Consider the following 21,739-nt stretch of genomic DNA (forward strand, 5'->3'; position numbering starts at 1 on the left):
GTGTGCCTAACAATGTGTAAGTGGGCTGCTTTTACTTGGCTGTTTTGAGAGGAAAAAAAAAAAAGTCAGATCACTGTTCACAATACAGAGTACTGTGTTTTTGTCAACACAGAACTCTGTGTGTGAAATCAGCTGACTTCAGCCAAACTCATTGACTGAAATAAGCAGCCGAACTAGTGTTGTATCCAACCACAGCATGGGTTGGCAAAGGGTACACACGTGTGCCTTAAACCCAGGAGGGGCTGCGATGTACCAGTACATAGCCAGGCCTGCAGCTACCACCCACTCGCAATAGAATTACTGCGTTATACTTGCCTCCTCTGTGCAGTTTGTTTTGCACAGAGCAGCCTGGATCCTCCTCTTCTCGAGTCCCTCCTTGCTGCTCCTAGCCCCTCCCTCCTTTGAGTGACCCTAGGCCAGCAGCTTGCTACAGGGGTGCACCCAAAGGAAGTCAGAGCTCCGTGTATCTGTTCAGACAGGGAGCTGTGACCTGGCCTCGCCCCCTCTCCCCCAATAGGCTGACAGACTGACAGCTGTGGGAGCCAAATGGCACTGCTGCTCTGTCTCAGCCAAGCAGGAGTGTACTGGATGGCTAAGGGAATCGTGGAGATCGCTGGATAGAGAAAGATAGGTAAGGATGCTGTGATGTCTGCTAAGAACAGGGTTTTTTTAATTTTTTTTAAATCATCATGCATAGAATGCAAGAATATAAAAAAAATTCTGCCTTTACAACTCCTTTAAAAGGGCGAGGGGGAAAAAAATAGGATTTTTATATCAGCTTACCTGTAAAAATCTCTTTTGAGGTACATCACAGGACACAGTCTCAGTAATCACAGATAGGTTATATAGGGTATCACTAGGTGATTGGACACTGGTACACCAGGAAGTTCAAGCTCCTATATAACCCCTCACCTAACTGGCAGTATCTCAGTTTTGTAGCAAAGCAATATAAGTGTATTAGAATAGGGAAGGAACCTCTGTGTCCCGTGATGTACCTCCAAAGAAAAGGAGGGGGGGGGGGGGGGGGAACGACAACAAGTAGGGTGTAATCAGACCTGAGGACCTTGTACCGCTGCCTGCAGCACACTGCGCCCAAAGACAATATCCTTATGCCTTCTCACATCCACCTGATAAAATCTGGTGAATGTATGGATTGAAGACCAGGTTGCGGCCTTGCAGGTTTGAGCCATAAAGGACTGGTGATGCACTGCCCACAAAGCACTAATAGCCCTTGTGGAGTGCACCTTGATTTGAAGAGACTGAACTTTCTGCTTCAAACCATAAGCTTGAACACTAACTTGTCAAATCCATTTAGCAATGGTAGATTTCGACGCTGCCTGTCCTCTATTAGGACCTTCTGGCAACACAAACAAAACATAAATTTTGCAAATCTGAGCAGTCACTTCCAGATGGGCTTCGACTGCTCTCTACATCCAAATAATGTAGTGACCTTTCTTCCATAGAACAGGGATCTGGAAAATAGGAAGGCAGAACAAGATCTAGGTTTAGATGAAAACCTAAAACCACCTTCTGTAGAATGCTATATTGAGGGCGCAATACCACTCTATCCTTGTGCATGATTAAATAAGGCTCTTTACAGGAAAGAGCCAATTCTGATACTCTTCTAGCAGAAGAAATGGCTATCAGAAAAATAAACTTCCTAATCAACAGGACCAAGGAAATTTGAAGTATCAGTTCAAAAGGCTGTTTCTGAAAGACTGACAGAGCCAAATTCAAGTCCCAGGGGTTTAGGGGTGCCTTAACCGGAAGATTAAATGCGCGTTACTGTTACTGTATAAAGCTGCGGACCAAAGAATGCAAAGCAAGCGGACGTTAAAACAATACTGACAAGGCCGAGACCTGATCCTTGATGGTACTCAAGGCCAGCTTAATTTCTAAACCTATTTGCAGAAAGTCAAGGATTCTACCTATGACATAATTTTCTGGGCTGCCAACCCCTGGATTCACACCAGGAGACATAAGCTTTCCAGACTATGATAAATCATTCTAGAAGCTGGCTTTCTTGCATTAATCAAGGTAGAGATCACAGGGCCTGAAAGCCCACGACTCTTTAGAACGTGCGTTTCAATAGCCAAACTGTAAAATGTAGCGTTTCGTACAGCAGGATGGAACACTGGACCCTGGGATAGCAGGTGTGGACATGAAGGTAGGGTCCACGGGGAACTGCATACCAAGCTCTTCTGGGCCATGCTGGGGCAACCAGAAGACTTCTTTTCCTGCCTGATCCTACAAAGAAGTTGTGGCAGTAGCAGAATAGGAGGGAATGCAAACATCAGTGAGAACTGATGCCACAGAGTCACCAACACATCTGTCCCACATGCAAGAGGATCCCTTGTTCTTGACACAAAGTTGTCTATCTTGTTGTTGAACCTGGATGCAAAGAGATCTACATCCAGAACCACCATCTTTGGCATATGGCCGAGACGATGTGCGGGTGAAGAGACCATTCCCCTGGGACTGACTACCGGCAAGTTAAGTAGTCCACCTGCTAGTTTTCTATCCCCAGAATGAAGATTGCCAATATGCACGGCACATGCTTTTTTTGCCCAGATTAGGATCTTGTTCACTTCTCCCTGAGCTGCAGGACTCCTGGTGCCTCCTTGGTGATTGATATACGCAACTGTTGTGGCATTGTCGGACTGGATCCTGACAGGGCAACCCTGTGACCAGAGTGTCCAAGCCTTTAGGGCTAGATATGCCGTACGGATCTCCGGAATGTTGATGGGTAAGGTCCTCTCAGTCTTGGACCAGCTCCCTTGGACAGTCGACTGTTCCAGAACTGCTTCCCAACCCAAATGACTGGCATCTGTTAGCACTCTCCAGGTAACTGGTAAAAAGGATTTTCCTCTTTGCAGAGTCTCAGGTATCAGCCACCAACTGAGGCTCTGACGCACTGTAGGAGACAGACGCATCGAAAAATCTAACCCCTGGACTTTTTTGTTCCAGTCAGACAGGATACTGTTTTGCAGCAGTTTTGAATGAAACTGAGCATAGGGAACTTGTTCGAATGAAGCCACCATCTTCCCCAGCAGCCTCATAAAAAAGGCGAATAGAAGGACCCTTCTTTGCCCTGACTACCTGAATCAGTTCTTTTATAGCACTGTTTTTTGCCTGGGGGAAAAAAAATACTCTCTTCTGGGCTGCATCTATGACCAGACCCAAATACTCTCTTATTACTGGTTTTAAATTGAGGACCCAACGTAGGTGTTCCAGGTAGTTGGCTGTGGTGACCAAGTTTTGGTCCACGCGGGCTACCGACCAGTCTATCAAAAGCAGGTGGTCTAGGTACGCTATAACCGTTATACCTTGGGCCCTTAATCTGGCCAGAGGAGGGGGGCCAAGATCTTTGTAAAAACCGGAGGTGCAGTAGCTAGCCCGAAAAGCAGAGCTACAAACTGAAAGTGGCGTTTTTCTACTTCGAAACGCAGATACTTTTGACAAGCAGGGAAAATGGGTACATGCAGGTAGGCATCCTTGATGTCTATTGATGCCAGAAAATTGATTCCATGCGAAAGGACCGTACTTTTAGGAATCTGTTAGATCTTTGAAATCTAGAATGAGTCGGACATCTCCATTTGGCTTGGGCACCGTGAAAAGGTTTGACTAAAACCCCAATCCCTGCTCTTGCGCGGCAACTACCACGATAACTTTTTGTGTCAAAAATCCCTCCAATGCTAGAAAGAGACTTCTTTTTCTCTGGGTACATTTGATCTGAGGAAACGAGGCAAGGGAAATTCTCTGAACTCTAGTTTGTAACCTAGAGTTATTGTGGAGACCACCCATCTGTCCTAAAAATCTTCCTGCCAGACCCTTGAGAACTGTAGCAGTCTTCCCCCCACTCGAGCGAGCAAGGGCGCCCCTTCGTAAAGAGGCTTTGGCGCTTTGTTTTGTAGACTTCCCCCCCACCCCAGATCTTCTTTTGTCCCTGGGGTTGACTCAGATTTAAAATTCTTGAGCCTGACAGAGAAACTGCTGATGCTCCTTGCACTGGGGAAAGAGCATGTTTAAAAAAGTAACGTTTACTCCTTTTCTTAAATGGCAAGAGGGTCCTTTTCCCACTAGAGATCTTTTGGATATAATTGTCCAAATCCTCCCCGAACAGCCTTGCACCACAAAAGGGAAATCCAGCCAGAATCTTCTTACATGGCGATTCGGCTGACCAATTTTTCAACCATAAGATTCTACGCATATGCACCAACTCAAGCGTAAGGCGAGAGGTCTGGAGGATAGAATTTCTGATTGCATCAACTGCAAAACACAAAGCCACTTGTGGCCAACCCCCAGGCTTGCTGTTCAGGTAAAACTTTAAGCACCTGTTTAACATGGTCTCTGAAGTAATGACAAACTCCAATTGCTGCCACTGCAGGTTGAGCCATTGAACCTGCCAAGGAGAAAATGTTTTTTTAACAGAAATTCCAGTTTCTTATCAGTTGGATCCCCAAGCATCTGAGCGTTGTCAACAATACAAGTCAGACTTTTATTTATGGAGGATATGGCGCGCCAATTGCGGGTATAACCCACATCTTTGTAAAATTTTCCTCCATAGGATAAAGTGTTGAAAACTTTTTAGGAGAGAAAAAATGTTTATCTGGGTGGTCGAACTCAGAATCAATAAGCTTTTCCAGTAAACCATGAACAGGAAAAGTATGTGTAGTTTGAGGAGGCTTCAGTGAACCCAAACAAGAGGAGGGTTCAACTGACTCAGATACGGGTAACTTAAACATGGAACAGACCAATCCAGCAAGAATTTTCACCAGCAACTTCTCATCCTGAGAAGTTAAAGAGGGCCCTTCTCCACTTGATTTCTCAGAAGAGAAGAAGAGTCCTCAGTTTCATCCCGATCCTCTGTGGGGGCTTCCTTTCCCTCCCCCCCGCCCCCCCCAGAGTTCCTCTTTTTGAGGGTCCTGGGTGGCAGAGAGGGACCTAGTGCATTTTCTTCCACTGAGTGAAGATGCGATTAAAGCCACTAGTCTTTCCTCTAATCCATTTATGGTTGAGGAAAAAAACTCCTGAGTAATGTATACAGGGGCTGAAGTTGCAGCCCCTGACCTAGACAGCTCACCCTGGCCAGCCTCCCCAGGTCCTTCGGGGGGGGGGGGGGGGGGGAGATTCCTTTAGAGCCCCTATTTTTCAGGGTATTTGTACCTCTTCTGCCCATAGTGCCAAGCAACAAAGGAGGCAGAGCTACTACCAGAATGCACTGACTGCGGAGCAATGTAGTTCAGCAAGTGCCGCTGCAACCAAGTCTCAGTCTGGTGCCTATGTAAATGTTGTCTGGGAATGCCCGTGTCCCCCACACTTACATGCGCCCATCTGCTCTGTGTCCCTCCATAAGCATCTGAAAAAAGAGAGCACTTTATAGCTTGTGTGTAGCCTGCGATATGGGCGTCTAACCACGCAGACGTCGCCACTGCCCCCCCCCCCCCGCCCTTTCTGGAGGAGGAGGAGGAGAGAGGAGGGCCGATTGATGGGAAGCCGCTGTAATGGCGGCAGGCAGTGCTTCCCTGTGCCTTAACCTAAGCCATGGGGGGAGAATCCCTGCAAGAGAAAACCCCCCTTCACACATCCTAACCTGGAGCTGCCTTGGAGGAGCATACAGCATAGCATACATTTACTTAAAGGAGAAACCTACTAGAATTAGAAAAATTCTTAAGGAGTCTCCCTTACATTATCCAGCTGCAGGGTTCTGTAAATACATAGGCCCTGGTACATCCTTAAGAAATTAATAAGAAGCTATGAACAGAACACCAGGTGGAGTGCCTTACAAAGTTGGGCAACAGTGGCCTGATATTGGAATGCCTAATACACACCTTGCTGGATTCAGGGCACCACCCAAACCTAACCTGAATAACATCAGGATGGTCAATAGGGATGTCACAAGAAAGCAACAGGACTAGTACAGGGTGCAGAACCTTATTGAATAATTGCAGTGCAGACATGAGGTTAAAGAGCAGGTCAACAAATCGGTAGTATAGGAGCCCCATAATGCAGCAGAAAGATGAGGGGTATGAAACATCGTTGATGTCCATCAAAGTCAGAAAGTCTCCCTGGTGAAGGAAGACAATGACAGAACCCATGCAGAATTTTTGGACTCAAATGAAGACACTCAGATCCAGAAATGGATAAATTAACCCATTGGGCTTAGGAAAAGGTTTGAAAGTAAAACCATTGATACCATTTTGCACAGGAACTAGGGCAATAACTATTTTAAACAGATAAAGACTTTAAAGTCCAATTCTTCTGGGTTTTTTTTTTGTTTTTTGTTGTTTAGGAAGATGGGTACCCATGCCACCAGTAGCAACCCTGATTATGTTTTCATGCATTCTCAAGGTGAAGGATCAACCTCAGCAGCAGTAGATCTCTTAACAAAATTTGACCAGTCAGACAAGGTTTGACAAAGTAACGTCACAATCATAATCGGACTAAGGACAGGGGTCGCCAGCAATAAGAAATTACTAGAAAGGGCTTTATACTGCCATCAGTTGTGCCCTTAATTAGAAATCCAGGCACTTTTTTTTTTTTTTAAATGTGCAGTGAAAAAAAAGAATCAAAAGATTTAGTGAACTTTAAATAGTTAGTTTGGACTAAGCAGGTCCAACCAAACTATTTCTTTTACCAACACATGCACCAGCTGTCAGAGCCCATTCACACAGGGGCAACTTTGGATCCGACTTGAAGTCGCCCCAAGTCACGTGACATGATAAAATCAATGTAAGTGAATGAGAGGAGTCTTAACGCACACTACTGAAGTTGCTTCGACTTCAGAAAAGGTTCCTGCACTACTTCAATCCGGCTTCTAGACGACTTGTACCCATTGATTTCAATAGAAGTCGCCTCCAAAGTCGGATCATCTCTTAACTGAAGCAATACAGGAAGAGAAAATTGTTTACTCAGGCAAATCTCTCTCCCTCCATCCCACAGAGCTGATTGTTGTTTGATTGGCCACTGGAAAGTTGCCTGTCCTGGAGGTCGACTTGAAGTCGCCTTGTATGTCGCGCTCAGGTCGTGTCCAGGTCGCCTCACAAAGTCGCGGCCGGAGTCGTGTTGCCCCTGTGTGAACCGGCTCTAAGTGCTAGAAGAACTGTATGTAGCTGTATATGGCATTGTGTTCAAGCAGTGTAGCGGATACTACAAGAACAAAATCAAGCCGGGCTGAGAGTTGCTCGGCTATTCACAGGAAGATTTGTATTTTCTGAACAAAGACAAAGCCTCCTCTAATAGACCGAGAAAAAAAGAGAAACAACACAGGCTACGGAAAATATTGCATGTGCAAATTCACGTGCATTGATCATATTGTGAACAGAAAAACTAACATTACCCAAGCCTGTGGTTGCAAGAAAGATTAAGTTTTGTATATTTAGAACTTAAATTCAGGATGCAGAACAAGCGAAGAAGAAAGCATGCAGTACCTACCTGGAATCTTTCTGGGAGATCTGTTGTTCGAATCTCGTTGTCTTGATCAGTCAAGTGGCTACTCTCCAGTTCACTAGGTTCATAGATTTCAAAAATGCTACGCCTGCTCACACGCTTTTTAGCAGTTTTCTTGGGGCGAACACGCACTTCTCCATCTGCTTCCTCGTCTTCATATTCATACTCCTCCATTTCTTCATCTTCCTCATTGTACTTTTCAAGATCTTCAAAATCAAAGTCCACACCGAAGATCTCCTGGGCTTCCTGCAAAGCACTGGAAAAAACAAACAAAAAAAAACACACACAAAATGTCAAAGTGACCTTAAAGTCCAACTTACACTAAAAATTACTGAAAACAACAAAATGTGTTAAAATCATACGTTTACAATATCTAACTGGAAAGCAAAACATTTCTAGGACAGACTTAAAAAAAAAAAAAGATTTGGGGTGGGGAGGGGGTGTCGGCACAAATACATTTATGGGAAAAAAATTGACTTGTCTATAAATTCCATATCTTGGGAGTGCAGTGCAGAACACAGGTTAGATATTTTCGTTGACCCTGTGTTTTAAGCTACTACCGTCAGGTGATTGGACACTGACAGTGTGCATGCCCTTTACTGTACCCCAAGCTATGGAATTTACAGGCAAGTACAGGAATACTGGCCTTACAAAGCTGGGCAACAGAGGTTTGGTGTCAAAATGTCTGGAAAACGCTCACTGATCTGGGTAGAGTGTAAGCTCTTGAGAGGAGTTGCCGTATCCACATAGCAATAGTAGATTATGAAGCAGGGTGCCCTTTACGAGGCCCTGTCAGTAGGACAAAGAATCCTTCCTGACAGAAGCTGCGACTTTTACATAGACCAATTGCTTTTTGTTCTCTAGACATTGTCGTCAGTTATCTTTTTTGGGTGCTTAGGAGCAGTAAACACAGCAGGAAAGACTGTCTTCATTAAAGGTGGAATCCTGATACCACCTTAGAACTAAAGAAAGGTTTTAGGCATAAGACAAATTTATCCTTGACGGATCAGAAAATGACACCTTACAAGAGAGCCACCAAGAAGGCTATCCTGTAGGAGAGATCATCAAGGGGGAGTTCCCTGATGAGTCCAAAAGAGGATTTCTGCAGGGCAGAGAGAACCTAATTAATATCTCAGGAAGCACAGTGTGCTGTATGAGTGGTCTGATCCGCGAAACGCCTTGAAAAAAATAATTTTACAAGGGAAAGTGAAGACCTGTTTAAGTTCACCTTGCAGATTATTCTGCAAAGATGAACTTGAACTTTAAAAATGGTAGTAAAGTCCGCTTTGTGATTTTTAACCACTTAAGCCCCGGACCATTTGGCTGGCCAAAGACCAGACCACTTTTTGCAATTCGGCACTGCGTCGCTTTAACTGGCAATTGCATGGTCGTGCAACGTGGCTCCCAAACAATACTGACATCCTTTTTTCTCCACAAATAGAGCCTTTTCCCACAGTTTAGGCCGATACGTATTCTTCTACATATTTTTGGTTAAGAAAAAAAAAAAAAAAAAAATCGCAATAAGCATATATTGACTGGTTTACGCAAAAAAAGTTATAGCATCTAAATAATAGGGGATAGTTTTATGGCATTAATTTTTTGGTTACTAATAATGTCGGCGATTAGCGATTTTTACGTGACTGCGACATTATGGCGGACACGTCATACAATTGACATTTTTGGGACCATTGGCATTAATACAGCGATCAGTGCGATTAAAATTGCATTGATTACTGTAAAAGTGTCACTGGCAGTGAAGGTGTTAACACTAGGGGGGCAGTGAAGGGGTTAATATGTATCCTAGTATGTGTTCTAACTGAAGGGGGGATGGGACTGTGCAGGGAAACTAACAGATCGCTGTTCATAATCTGAACAGACGATCTGTCAGTTCACTGCTCAGAGAACTGAAAACTGTTTACACACAGCTCCCGGTTCTCCGCGTGCCCTGAGCGATCGCGGGAGCCCGGGGGCGATCGAGAATGCCGGGCACTCGCATGTGCTCGGGGAACCCTAGTGGCCGTTTATGCTACCGACTTAGCATAACGGCGACTCGCGCAGCAGAGCCATGCTGCTTCAGTACAACTGCGGAGGCTGGTCGGCATGCGGTTAAAAGTAATATCTCCTAAACGTGTCAACGTTGACCGTTTAGGAGATAATCACACTGGACGCAGCTGGCGACATTACCAGCGCACGTGCACTGAAGGTCCGGCATACAGCGCCCAAACAGTGGGCTCTGTTTAATGGGGAAAGTTTTTAGTTTTTTCACTGCAGCAGTGTACAACCAAGCTGGCCCAAAATAACCATTTCCTTCACCAACGTGCTCCCATTCAGCACCTTGTATAAACTGTATGCAGTCCCAGCTACATACAGTTTACAGCACTGTGTTCCAGATGTGAGACAAGACTTTATGTCTCATGCAAAATATGGTTTATAGGCAGCTTTGTATTCTAACAATGAATACAAATATTCCTCAGTCAGAGAGGGCGACATTGTCCTACCTCTCCGAATCAGCCAGTGAAAGGTTTGTGTTCATTCACAGAATAAAAAGCTGCCTGTGAATGAATAAGCCCTGCTTAGCCTGATGCAATTTTGTTGTAAGACAGGAACACCCAAAGCACAGGTAAAAAACACAATTACAGTCAGGCTGAGCGGCCATTTATAGGCAACTTTGTATTTGAAAACAAGTCTTCCTCTGAGACAGGCTTGTGACGTCACAATCTGATTCAGGCAAAGGAAGAATTGCATTCACTGAAATACAAAGCTGCCTATGAATGGCTGAGTGCTGCTCAGCCCAATGCTGTTTTGCTCCAGGTATGAGACAGTGAGTATCATCTCACACCCCAGAACAGGAGAGGGGGTAAGGAGCAGGTTTAGTTGAGTTAAACGGATCATGGACTTTCACTTCAAATGTGTGGCACTTAACATTTTAAATGCTCTTCTTCGATTACTCCAGCACAGAAAAATCCTAGGTTAGGAGGAAGCTGTGTTAGTTACAGATAACCCAGTCTACACTGTGCTGGCAGATCTAATTATCAGTTGCAAACTAGATTTGAGCACTAACTGGCCTCTATGACTAAGCCCTAAACTAGTGAAACATGTTAAACAGGCTTTTCTGATGGGTGGAGAATCAGGTGAAGCCATGGTGTGATTCACTTTACTGATATACAGTCCTGGGAAACATTTGTGGCTATATGGATGGGCATGATGTGCTCTCATCAGTGACCCAGTTGCAGTGTTTAAGCCAGCCAATATATTTGACAGGAGCATGTGACCAGTGCTGAATTTCATTCTGTTTATGTCCTAAAAAAAAAAAAAAATGTTCATTTAAAAGCTGTGCTTCTTGCATTGTATGCATTGTATGTTAGTGAGAGGAGACTCAGCCTATTCATACAAACTGACTCGGATATGGTTCCCAAATGCTTGCAGTCAGCCATGAGGCCTTCTCCTGTGAATTATCTAAAAAAAGACAAATATTTCTACTAGAAAAAAAAAAAAAAAAATAGGCATGCTGTGTGAATGGGAACCTGAACACACAAAAGTGGAAATGGTATTAAACTCTCAAAAGCAAACATTATATTGGAACATAGCAATTTTTAGATGTGAGGGTTGCATTTATTTTCACCTGGTGATTCTGCCAGCAAGTCTGTTTCAAAAGAACAAGCTCTCCTGCAAACGTAGCAGCTACAGGGATGAGAAACTATTTAGCACTGACAGGGGTGCTTAAAACGATCAGTTTTTATTTATTCATCATTTATCCCAAAAGAAAAAACTGTTGCTGTAACTGGAGTTTTAGCTTGTTTGGCTTAAATCTGTTAGTGTATGTAACTCTCCTAGTACATCTAACTTCCACCCCCCCCCCCCCCCCCATACCGACAATGATTCTGTCCAAAGGTACCCCTGTGCTTCTCCATCCAGAGTTATACAGGACGTATGTTACTGGTCACATCACCAGGTAAAAACAAAGTAAAACCCTACAAAAAGAAAACTAATGCAAACTCCACAACTAGAGATTGATAACCTGCAATATATTACATTTTTGTTTTTAATGCTGCTTTAAGAACATTCATTGAACCTTTCTAACTTGAGCTTTCTTTTGGGAAACCCTAAACCAGTGGGTTTAGTCACGCTTTAAGTACTATGGATAAGCACATGCTATCCTTTCAGAACATTACAAATGTCATAACTTACGCATCAGTATATCCTGGAAGCTTCTTTCTCCATTTAGGTTTTTTTATTGGTTGTCCATCATCGTCAACAATAAAGTCGTCAATGTCTGCAAAGCAACAAAAAACATATCAAGTTTGCTCTTTGCTACACTTTTGCCTTAGGGCTCAGACAGGTGCTGAGATCGGCCCTTCGTGCCGAGCTTGTTTTTTCTGCGTCTGCAACATCTCGGAGCCTTGCACAGGCAGCCCTATAGAAGTGGATGCAGACAACAGCTGCACGAACAGTTGAATATCAAAATTTGACAGGCAGGAGAGGGTGGCACAGATCTAAAATGCACAATGTCATTGATTTACTAAAAGGCAAACAGACTGTGCACTTTGCAACAGAGCTTAGTAAATGAGCAGAAGCTCTGCTGACTTCCATCATCCAATCATGTGCAAGCAAAATGCTGGGATTTTTTTTCCCTTGAACATGATTGGGTATTCTTTGCAAATGAAGCTTTGCCTTTACGAAGCTCTGGAGCAACTGCACTTGGAGTGCGCAGTCTTTTTGCCTTTAGTAAATCAACCCCAATGTTAACAAAAAACGGAGTTCCTGTATTCTATAACATGGGTATTGTCGAACACAAATCAAGGAACCCATCATAGGATCCGCTCCCTGGGGTCTCACATTAACATTTTTACAACGCTCCTCATGCCATTTTGCAACAATATAGCGTTCCTTTTGGATATATACACAACTATTTATGTTGGAGATTGAACATGAGTAATCTCTCTGACTTCTTAGCAGATAGATACCGCTCAGTCAAGCTAGCATTTTTTAATTTTGTTGGGCCGTATAGGAATTTGTCATCTTTACTTTAAAAGACTGATCAGTGCATATTAAAAAGCAATTGTAAAGGCAGAAGGTTGTTTTATCTGAATGCATTCTATGCAATCAGATAAAAAGCCTTCGGTTGTAGCAGCTTCCCCAGCACCCCCTAATAACGCCCTGAGCCACATCTGTCCAGCGATGGCCACTATCCTCCTGATTGGCTGAGACAACAGTGGTGCCATTGACTCCCTCGGCTGTCAAATTTATTTAGCTAATCAGTAGATAAAAGGGGCGGGCAACATGTGGGGGCACTGAACAGGAGGGAGGGGCCAGGATCACAGAAGTGGGACCCGAGAAGAGGAGGATCTGTGCTGCTCTGTGCAAATCCACTGCAACAGAGCAGGTAAATAAAACATAATTGTTATTTTTATAAGTGGGAGAGACTATCACTTTAAGCCTCATTATTATTATTTCCAGATCTCACTATCACATGAGTTCCAACTCACCAGTGATTTTTCTGGGAAGGGACCTTTGTGGGAAACATACTACCTGGTTTTCCATCTGGCAGAGCTGCACCTGGTCTTCATTTAATTGTATATACGGGCATTTGTAAACTTGATCATTCTATATGGTAGGTAATCGCCATATGACATGTATGAAGGAAACTTGTATATTGCAGATATGTATATACCAATGTTGATTAGTTTACACTAATAAACACTGTTTATAGAAACTTGAAAACACCATTCTACTCCAAACATACCCCTGAGCAAAAGATCAAATCCTGAAACGTGTCAGGTTTGAGTAGAAAATGCGGTTTCTCATATACAAGACACATGCAACTCTAGCTGTCCAATTTTAAAGAATTGTACATGCATAATCCAATATGGATTTAATAAAATGCACGTTTTATAACTATTCATACTGGTATAGGTGGTTGTCTTCAAAGTCCCGCCTACCTGTGGGGGTATTCAGTGTTTCTATTGAATTTTACTTTAACTCATTAACATTAGGCAAGCACATTTAAAAAGCCCTACCAGACTCTTCATCATCCTCCTCTTCATCTCCTTCACCATCTACAAGTGGCTGGTCAGCAGCTTCGTGCCTCCCCTCATCATCTCCATCTTGAAAGATTTCCTCAGCAATGGCTTCCTTCTCATGCTCCTCCTTTCCTGCATCTTCCTCCTCATCCTCGTCTTCGGACATCTTTCGCACACGTCTGAATTTTTGCTGTATTGATAAAGAGCCAGGTAAATACAGCTCTTACATACAAATTGACTACTAATATCGTAGATTAGATAAGAGAGATATCTATCTATATTATATTTTATGCATTACTTACACGTTTGACTTTCACACCCAAGTTCTCCTCAATTAGATCAAAATCATCATCTTCCAGTCTGTCATCAAATGCTGCAAGTTCACAGAGAGACACAGTCATATTAGTGACAAGGTGACTGTAAAATGATACCTTCAATGTTTCAGAACAACAACTTACGGCGTTTCTTTGACTTGTGACCAACTTCAACTTCTGATCCTTCAGAACCACTTCTGCCACCTTCCTCTTCTTCCTCCTCGTCTTCATCGTCATCATCATCGTTAATAAAACCTTTCAAATTTCCTTGTTCATCTTGGTCCTCTGGGTTTTCCTCCTCCTCCTCTTCATCTAAAAAAAAAAAAAAAAAAAAATGAACTGAAATAAAAATTGTGCTGTATATTTAGAATAATTTATATGCAAGTATGAAACCTCTCTTCCAGAGACCCTGTTGCGATATATATCAATTGATCCAATCCGCAACCTTGCTTAAGAAATGCTGCATGAGAATCCATGAGAGTATAAACACTCCAGGTTTTTTACACATTTTGGACCTGTATCGGCAGGGTACATGGTTTCAAAATTGTTTTGCATTAACCATTGCCAGTTAACAAAAAATGCAAAACCTACTAGAAGCAGGTCAAACGCAGCTCATAAAGAAGGTCACCTGCAGGTCCAAAGCACCCCACAATACATTATAAATGATCTCAGAGGAATCTCAAATTGACTCAAGTTGATACCATTGACAATAGCCCAAAGGTCCTAATACATAGTGATATGCTTGCTTACATCAAGCTCACCATATTCATCCCAAGGATAAAGCCAGATCTTACTTCTGGTTTTTATTCCTGGAGGATTTTCAATAGCCCTTGTTTACATTTGAGCATCCTGCCACTTGTAGCAAAAATTACTGTTGCTCAAAAAAGTACGAGCCACTTTTAAAAAGGCAGAATGAGCATTTTTGTCCCCATAGACATCAGTGAAAGAGCAACATGAGTTTTTTTTTGTTTTTCAAATGTTTGGTGTACGTTTTCTGTTTAAACAGCAGCTCTCCATCGCTTTTTTAGCAGCACTCCACACTTTCTTTATAGCCCCCGGTCAGAGTGGTGCATGGTAACCATACTGTTGATCATTGCACTGTTACCCACCGTTCCTTCTCTTCTGTCTGTCCCAGTATTTTATATCCCCTGGGACAACAGGAGGGCTAACAGGAGATGAAGGGGAAAAAGCAGATTACAACAGCAGCTTCCCTGTGCTGCTCTGCAAGTGGAGAAAAGTAACTTCCTGTGTGCTTATCTCAAGTTCAACCCAGAGCTGAACATTTGTGCAGAAAAGAAAGCAAGCCCAAGTTTCACATTTAGGCCCCTTTTACATGGGCTGTCTGATCAGGATTGCCTGTCCGTTTTTCAGGAGGACCTGATTGATCATTCCATTCACCGCTATGGAGCGGTGGATGCCGACAGCAACATCTCGGCTGACATCTGCTGCTATCCAATCCTGCCTGCCAAATCCAGATGGATATGGTGGTCCGTCCTATTTTCGTCTGGCAGATCAAATGAAAATGGACAGGTGAAAACTGACAAGTGGGACTCTGACAGGTCTGTCTATGCACAGTCAGCGGAGGCGGACCTGTCAGCCGCCTGCTCAGCAGGGATCAACAGAGTGATCCCCGCTGAGCAAGTGGAGTCCATCAAAACAGATCCGCCCTGTGTGAAAGGGGCCTAAAGAGGTTTTTTTTTATTATTATTTAATGGTCTTTGTTAATTGTTGTTATATTGTGAAGGAATCTAATGTACATAATGATAATCAGAAAATGTCTATTTGCTTATGTGTATACATGTTCCTATGCTCCTTACTTATTATGTAGTATACAGATTGACTCTTAAAGATGGCGGGTACCCCCTACATCCCACGCGTTAGAAGAATTCATATGAGATAAGAGAACCAGCTTCAACCAAACTTCAAGCATCAAGTTTCTCCCTTTCACTTGTATTTTAACCAATACGATGTACCTATTAGACTGACATAGCAATGACGTATCTTTCTGTATAAAATATAAACCCCCACGAATAAATCAGAAGTTAGAAGTAGCCGAGCTGAACTTGTCTAAGAGAGTGTTTACTTCTAATGTGCATGCACATTTATACTTTTTAATTAGAAATAGCAGCAGATAACCTAGAACTAGTTTGTAGTTCTTATCCATTTCAATATCTAAAGCTAGCTGACCAGATCCAATGTTCTGTGAGCTGCAGATCTGAAAATTTGTTTCAGGGGTTCCCCTGAGATAGCAAACTTTTTGCCAAGGATTACTCCAAAAAAGGTAAAAAAGGCTGAGAAACCACCCTGTACTACAGGTTTAAATAACCGGATTTCAAAAGGCCTATGCAGTTTTCTTCCCAGTGATATTCCATGTCACTTGTCAGAGATTCTGTTCTCCCCATCTCATGGAACACAACAGTTATCCCATAACACATACACAAAAAGTTGAAAACTATCCAACATGAAACACTTCACCTGATATTATAATAATAAAAAAAATAAAAATAAGAACCTGCATCCCAACAGTACCCTGTTCATGGATAAATTATTGTCTTAGTACTTAAACTTACCATCATCATCATCTTCTACAAACTTCTTGGTAGGCCTCTGTACGACATCTCCATCCTCATTGTAATCTCCCTCTGACTCCTCAGCTTCACTCTCCACAAAATCAGACATGTTCATTTTAGTATGTGCAATGTCTGAAACAAAATACAAAATACTTACAAATATATTGGGCATCTCTCAGAAATTATATGTTTTATGTATAATCGTTGACCCCATGCAAGACAACATAAAACGGGTAACAGATGATACTACAATTGTATTTATAGAGAAGACAAAGATGGATTGTTATTGGTAAGTGGTGAACCCAGCACTTCCCTGGGTCTCTGCTCTCCCGTGCATCCTCTTACAATCAAAGTGATAGGATTACAGGAATGAAGATCAACAAAGGGGGACAGAAAAAGACAAAGATCGAAACTGCAGCAGCAGGATCTTTTCTGCTTTTTTCTGTAAGTAGCCTATCACTACAGCTTTTTATATAGGGTTTTAATAATCCAGTGAGGTCATATTCAAGTAAACTGATGTGAGATAACCATAGGAGAAGTAACCACAACTGTAGCAGTATTAACTTTATATTGCAGCGTACCAATTATTACTTTTTTTTTTTATTCAAAAGTAATTTTGGATAAACCGGTTACAAACCAGAATGTGTACAATCTCATACATTACAGGTCAAAACACTGAAACAAAAAAAATCTAGAATTCACGGACTCGATCAGCACCAGAACTCATTTCACAAAAAAAATGTAATTCTAGTGAAACTAATCGACCATATGGACCAAAATACACTAAGTCCATGCACATATTAGTCACTAGCAATGGTAAGATCTGAAAAGTATGGAATGTTTGTTACTCCTATCATATTTTTGCGGGCAACCCTTTAGCTCATTTAAAACATTCACATTAGGGCTCTTTCACGCGGGGCATTACTGATCAGCCCCGTGGATATCCGCCTGCTCAGCGGGGATCGCTCTGTCGATCCCCGCTGAGCAGGAAGATAACAGATTCGTCTCTGCACACTGTGCAGGGATCGACCTGTCAGAGCGCCGCTCTCCCCTATGGGAGATCAGATGACGACGGACCACAGAATCCATCACCCGTTTAGATGACTGATGGAAAAGTAGGTTTTTCCTCCGTCACTCTTTTTCGGATTGGAGAAGTCGGATATCAGCAGACTTGTGACCGCTCACATCCGACGCTCCACAGACCTCTATGGAGCATCCGTTCAGGTCCGCCTAAAAAAAAAAAAAAAAAAAAAAAAAAAAAACCACAGGCGGACCTGAACGGATCGTCCACATGAAAGAGCCCTAAGGCAATATCTCGTTAACTGCACACAGCAGTTGTGTTACAGAGGGGGGGGGGGGGGGGAGTATGCTGCATCCATCTAATTGCTGTTTTCAAGCCAAAAATAAGGATTCATACAAAAGCGTTGTAAGAGGACGAGTCCATAATTCTTCATCTAATAAGCCCAAGACACCTCACGTGTGAGCGCTACAGGCATAGAGAGACTTTAGACAAAGTCATGACCTGGGTCAAGTAAACCACAATGAATGGGGACAACCACATCAGATGGTTAGAATCTGATCCCAACTGTCCACAAGGTATGCAAGCAGAGGTAGGGAGGCGTCCCATTGCACGTAGTCGCACCGGAGTAAGGTACGTTTGGTGTATGATATACGATTGTATGAGTAATGAGTTTATGATAAGCTGCTGGAGAGGCGGCTAGGCGAGATGTACATGCCTCCTCCCAGTCTTCCCTCTTCTAAATTCAAAACAGGTCTCCTGCCAGCGTGCCCTGGCCAGAAGGGGCACTACACAGATTTTGATATTCAGTGGATGAGTGTATAAAATAGAGATTAATCCCTTCAGGCCTTGTGAACGTAATATCCCAGTCAGAGGATAAGTAGAAACATGGGAGTTTTAGGTGCCAAATTGAGCATAATAGGCATGCCTAGGCCATAGGCAACGATAAAAAGCACTATGGGCTATATCAAAAGGTCTACGTAAATAGTCAAAGGATGGTTTGGTACCATTGTCAAAAAAGACAATGTAGAAACTCCAATTATTTTCCAGACTGGTTTATGCACCAATGCTGTAAGATTGGGGAACATCCGATTGTCCCATTGAGGTAATTCCAGGGGGGTATCAGTGTACAGAGCCAGCTTCTTTGTTTCCCACCACACAGATCTAGCTAGATTCAGAATAGGTAGTTTTAAACGTACAAAATATAGGAGCTTCCAATCCCACTAAAAGGTTAGTTATTTTTAGCACAGATAGGATATGAGCCGCTGCTCCTATAGGCAGGTCTGTAGATACCCAGAATTGGATGTGCTTTAGTTGGCCTGCTAGGTAGTAAAAGACGTCTGGCAGATCCATGCCGGCCCACTCTTGAGTCTTTGTAGGGTAGTTAATTTTAACTTACATCTGCCAGAAATATAGGTTTTCTTTTTTGCAAAATGTATTTCAGTTCTAGATAATTACTTCAAGGAATGCTGTTGGGGATATACCGTTGCTTTTGATCCCCAGAAATAACAATCTTTGTTTTAAAATTACCAAAATAAATGAAGATGGACTATAACAGTTGAGCCATTTCTCTCTCCCCCCCCCGAGTAGATTATGCAAGAGAAAAACAAGCAACAGCATTTATCAGGGTCAACATTCAATTAATCCCACACCTTTAAAAAACTGTTTGGGTTTGTGGTATTTGTAATGTGACCTTCATCTGATTTAACATGCCAGATTTCTATGTATAAACTACTAACATAATACTTAATGTTTCTGTTCCTCTTTTCTTAAACCAATATAGTTTCTGTATCCTGTTTCCTTCTTATTGTTTGTTTACAATAAGGCTAGGTTCGCATGAGCGTGACGCATGTTCCGCTCACCCATTTCAATGGCCTGCCCTACCACAGAAAATACAGATAAAGAAGCCCCAGACTTTTTTTCCTCTTTAAAATTGTGCCACGCTAAACTGCCTGGTGCTGCAACATCATGTGGTTTTGCCCGAGTGAAAACATGGGCGTTTTGCAGATGTGTTTAACCACTTGCCGACCAGCGCACAACGATGTACGTCGACAGAATGGCACGGGCAGGCAAATGGGCGTACATGTACGTCCCTTTAAATTTGCCGCCCTGCCATCGGGTGCGCTCCCGCGCTGGTCAGGACCCCCGTGAGTCAGGTCGCGGGACCCGCGGACTCGATCGCCGCGATCGTCTCACGGCGCGGCCAAATGAAGAAATGCCGTTGTAAACAGCATTTCTTCATTCTGCCTAGCAACTAGTGGCGCTGATCTCTGCTCCATGTGATTGGAGCAGAGATCAGTGTTCACTAAATGAAAGCCCAACCCCCCCACAGTTAGTAACACACCCCTAGGAACACTTAACCCCTACACTGTCACCCACTGGTTAACCCCTTCACTGCCAGTGTCATTTACACAGGAATCACTGCATTTGTATAGCAGTGATTACTGTATAAATGACAATGGTCCCAAAAATGTGTCAAAAATGTCCGATGGGTCCCCCACAATGTCGCAGTCACAATAAAAATTGCCGATCGCCGCCATTACTAGTAAAAAAATAAATAAAAAATTATTGATAAAAATGCTATAAAACTATCCAACTATCCCTATTTTGTAAACACTATAACTTTTGCGCAAACCAATCAATAATCGCTTATTGCGATTTTTTTACCAAAAATATGTAGAAGAATACGTATCGGCCTAAACTGAGGGAAAAAAATGTTTTTATATATATTTTTGGGGGATATTTATTATAACAAAAAGTAAGAAATAATGCGTTTTTTTCAAAATTGTTGCTCTATTTTTGTTTATAGCGCAAAAAATAAAAACCGCAGGGGTGATCAAATACCACCAAAAGAAAGCTCTATTTGTGGGAAAAAAAGGACGTCCATTTTGTTTGGGAGCCAAGTCGCACGACCGCGCAATTGTCAGTTAAAGTGACGCAGTGCTGAATCACAAAAAGTGGTCTGGTCTTTGACCAGCAAATTGGTCCGGTCTGAAAGTGGTTAAGGGCCATTTAGAATTATTGGCACCCCCACGTGTCTGCTGAAGAGATTCCCCCAGTGATGATATTCCTTAGCTCATCTAACTGCTATGCCTCCACCATTTCCACCTCGTGAAGTTCCCCTTTGTGCATCTGCTTACCGGCAGTTCACATCTAAAGTGCTTTTCAGTAGGTTTCTGGTCACAATAAATGTTCCTCAGCTCCTTATCAGGGCCCCGGCAGTGTTAGATTAGTTGTGATTAATAGGCAACATGTAGAAATACAAAGGGATGCTCCACATAGCGTGATACCTTTATAGAGGATGCCCTCTGAAGACGTTCTTATGTAAAACACGTCAGGCGTGACTATGCGTCCTGTCAGCGCAACACGACTTGGCGTCCATCCCGGGACTCACGGCGGCCTGGTTGGAGGAATTTGGACCGATGTTGCGTGGATGTCTAACGGCGATATGCTGACTTTTGTTTTACATGTGTAAATCTGTATTTTATGGGGGAAGGGTATTTTAAAGTAATAAAAGGTATCCTACTATGTGAAGCGTCCCTTTGTATTTCTACATGTTACCTATTAATCACAACTAATCTAACACTACTGGGGCCCTGATACAGAGCTGATGAGCATTTGTGACCAGAAACCTACTGAAAAGCACTTTAGATGTGAACTGCCGGTAAGCAGATGCAAAAAGGGGAACTTCACGAGGTGGAAATGGTGGAGGCATAGCTGTAAGATGAGCTAAGGAATATCATCACTGGGGCAATCTCACAGCTGAATATTATACCTCACTGCACAAGTTGGCTTTGGACTGATCAGGCTGAACGGTGACGGTGTTTATTTAAATGCCTGAGTGGATTAACAGCTGCCCAGTATCTGTGAATGGACCTTTGATCTGCTTTTATTTTAAAAGGAGTTTCTTTTTTATGCATTTTTAAAGTGGTTGTAAACCCTTACAAACCACTTTGACCTACAGGCAAGCCTAGATTAAGGCTTACCTGTAGGTCCAAGAAATATCTCCTAAACCTACACGGTTTAGGAGATATTTGCCGAAAGACAGACACTGCTGTCTACGGCGCATGCAGCGTAGATAGCGGCGTGGAGGCGCACTGAGCGCGCCGCAGTTAAAGGCGATTTGCCGCGAGTGGAGGCTCCCGTGCACATGCGCGGGAGTGACGTAGAGCTGCACGATTCTGGCTAAAATGAGAATCATGATTATTTTGCTTAGAAGATAGATCACAATTCTCTCACGATTCTCATGGCGTAACATCTTTCACATTAAAACAAAAAAAAAATGTTGCTAACTTTACTGTTTTTTTTTTAATTATTGAAGTGTATTCTTTCCCAAAATATTGCATTTGAAAGACTGCTGGGCAAACA

General features: G+C 42.9%; 1 protein-coding gene across 2 annotated transcripts in view; it reads right to left on the reverse strand.

Moving 5' to 3' along the window:
- SUPT6H (SPT6 homolog, histone chaperone and transcription elongation factor) overlaps nucleotides 1-21,739 on the reverse strand; it is a 70,568-nt gene that overhangs the window by 37,732 nt on the left and 11,097 nt on the right. For both annotated transcript variants that reach the window (XM_077480414.1, XM_077480415.1), the window contains exons 2-7: nucleotides 16,354-16,485; nucleotides 13,928-14,095; nucleotides 13,772-13,842; nucleotides 13,467-13,659; nucleotides 11,638-11,722; nucleotides 7,435-7,705 (exon numbers count right to left, since the gene is read on the reverse strand). In XM_077480414.1, the coding sequence (XP_077336540.1) occupies nucleotides 7,435-7,705; nucleotides 11,638-11,722; nucleotides 13,467-13,659; nucleotides 13,772-13,842; nucleotides 13,928-14,095; nucleotides 16,354-16,468 (903 nt within the window). In that variant the 5' untranslated portion in view covers nucleotides 16,469-16,485. The remainder of the gene's footprint in view (nucleotides 1-7,434; nucleotides 7,706-11,637; nucleotides 11,723-13,466; nucleotides 13,660-13,771; nucleotides 13,843-13,927; nucleotides 14,096-16,353; nucleotides 16,486-21,739) is intronic.

The sequence above is a fragment of the Lithobates pipiens genome, unplaced genomic scaffold, assembly GCF_037356315.1.
Source record: "Lithobates pipiens isolate NorthernLeopardFrog02 unplaced genomic scaffold, aLitPip1_a1.2 Scaffold_16, whole genome shotgun sequence".
NCBI classification, from domain to species: Eukaryota; Metazoa; Chordata; class Amphibia; order Anura; family Ranidae; genus Lithobates; species Lithobates pipiens.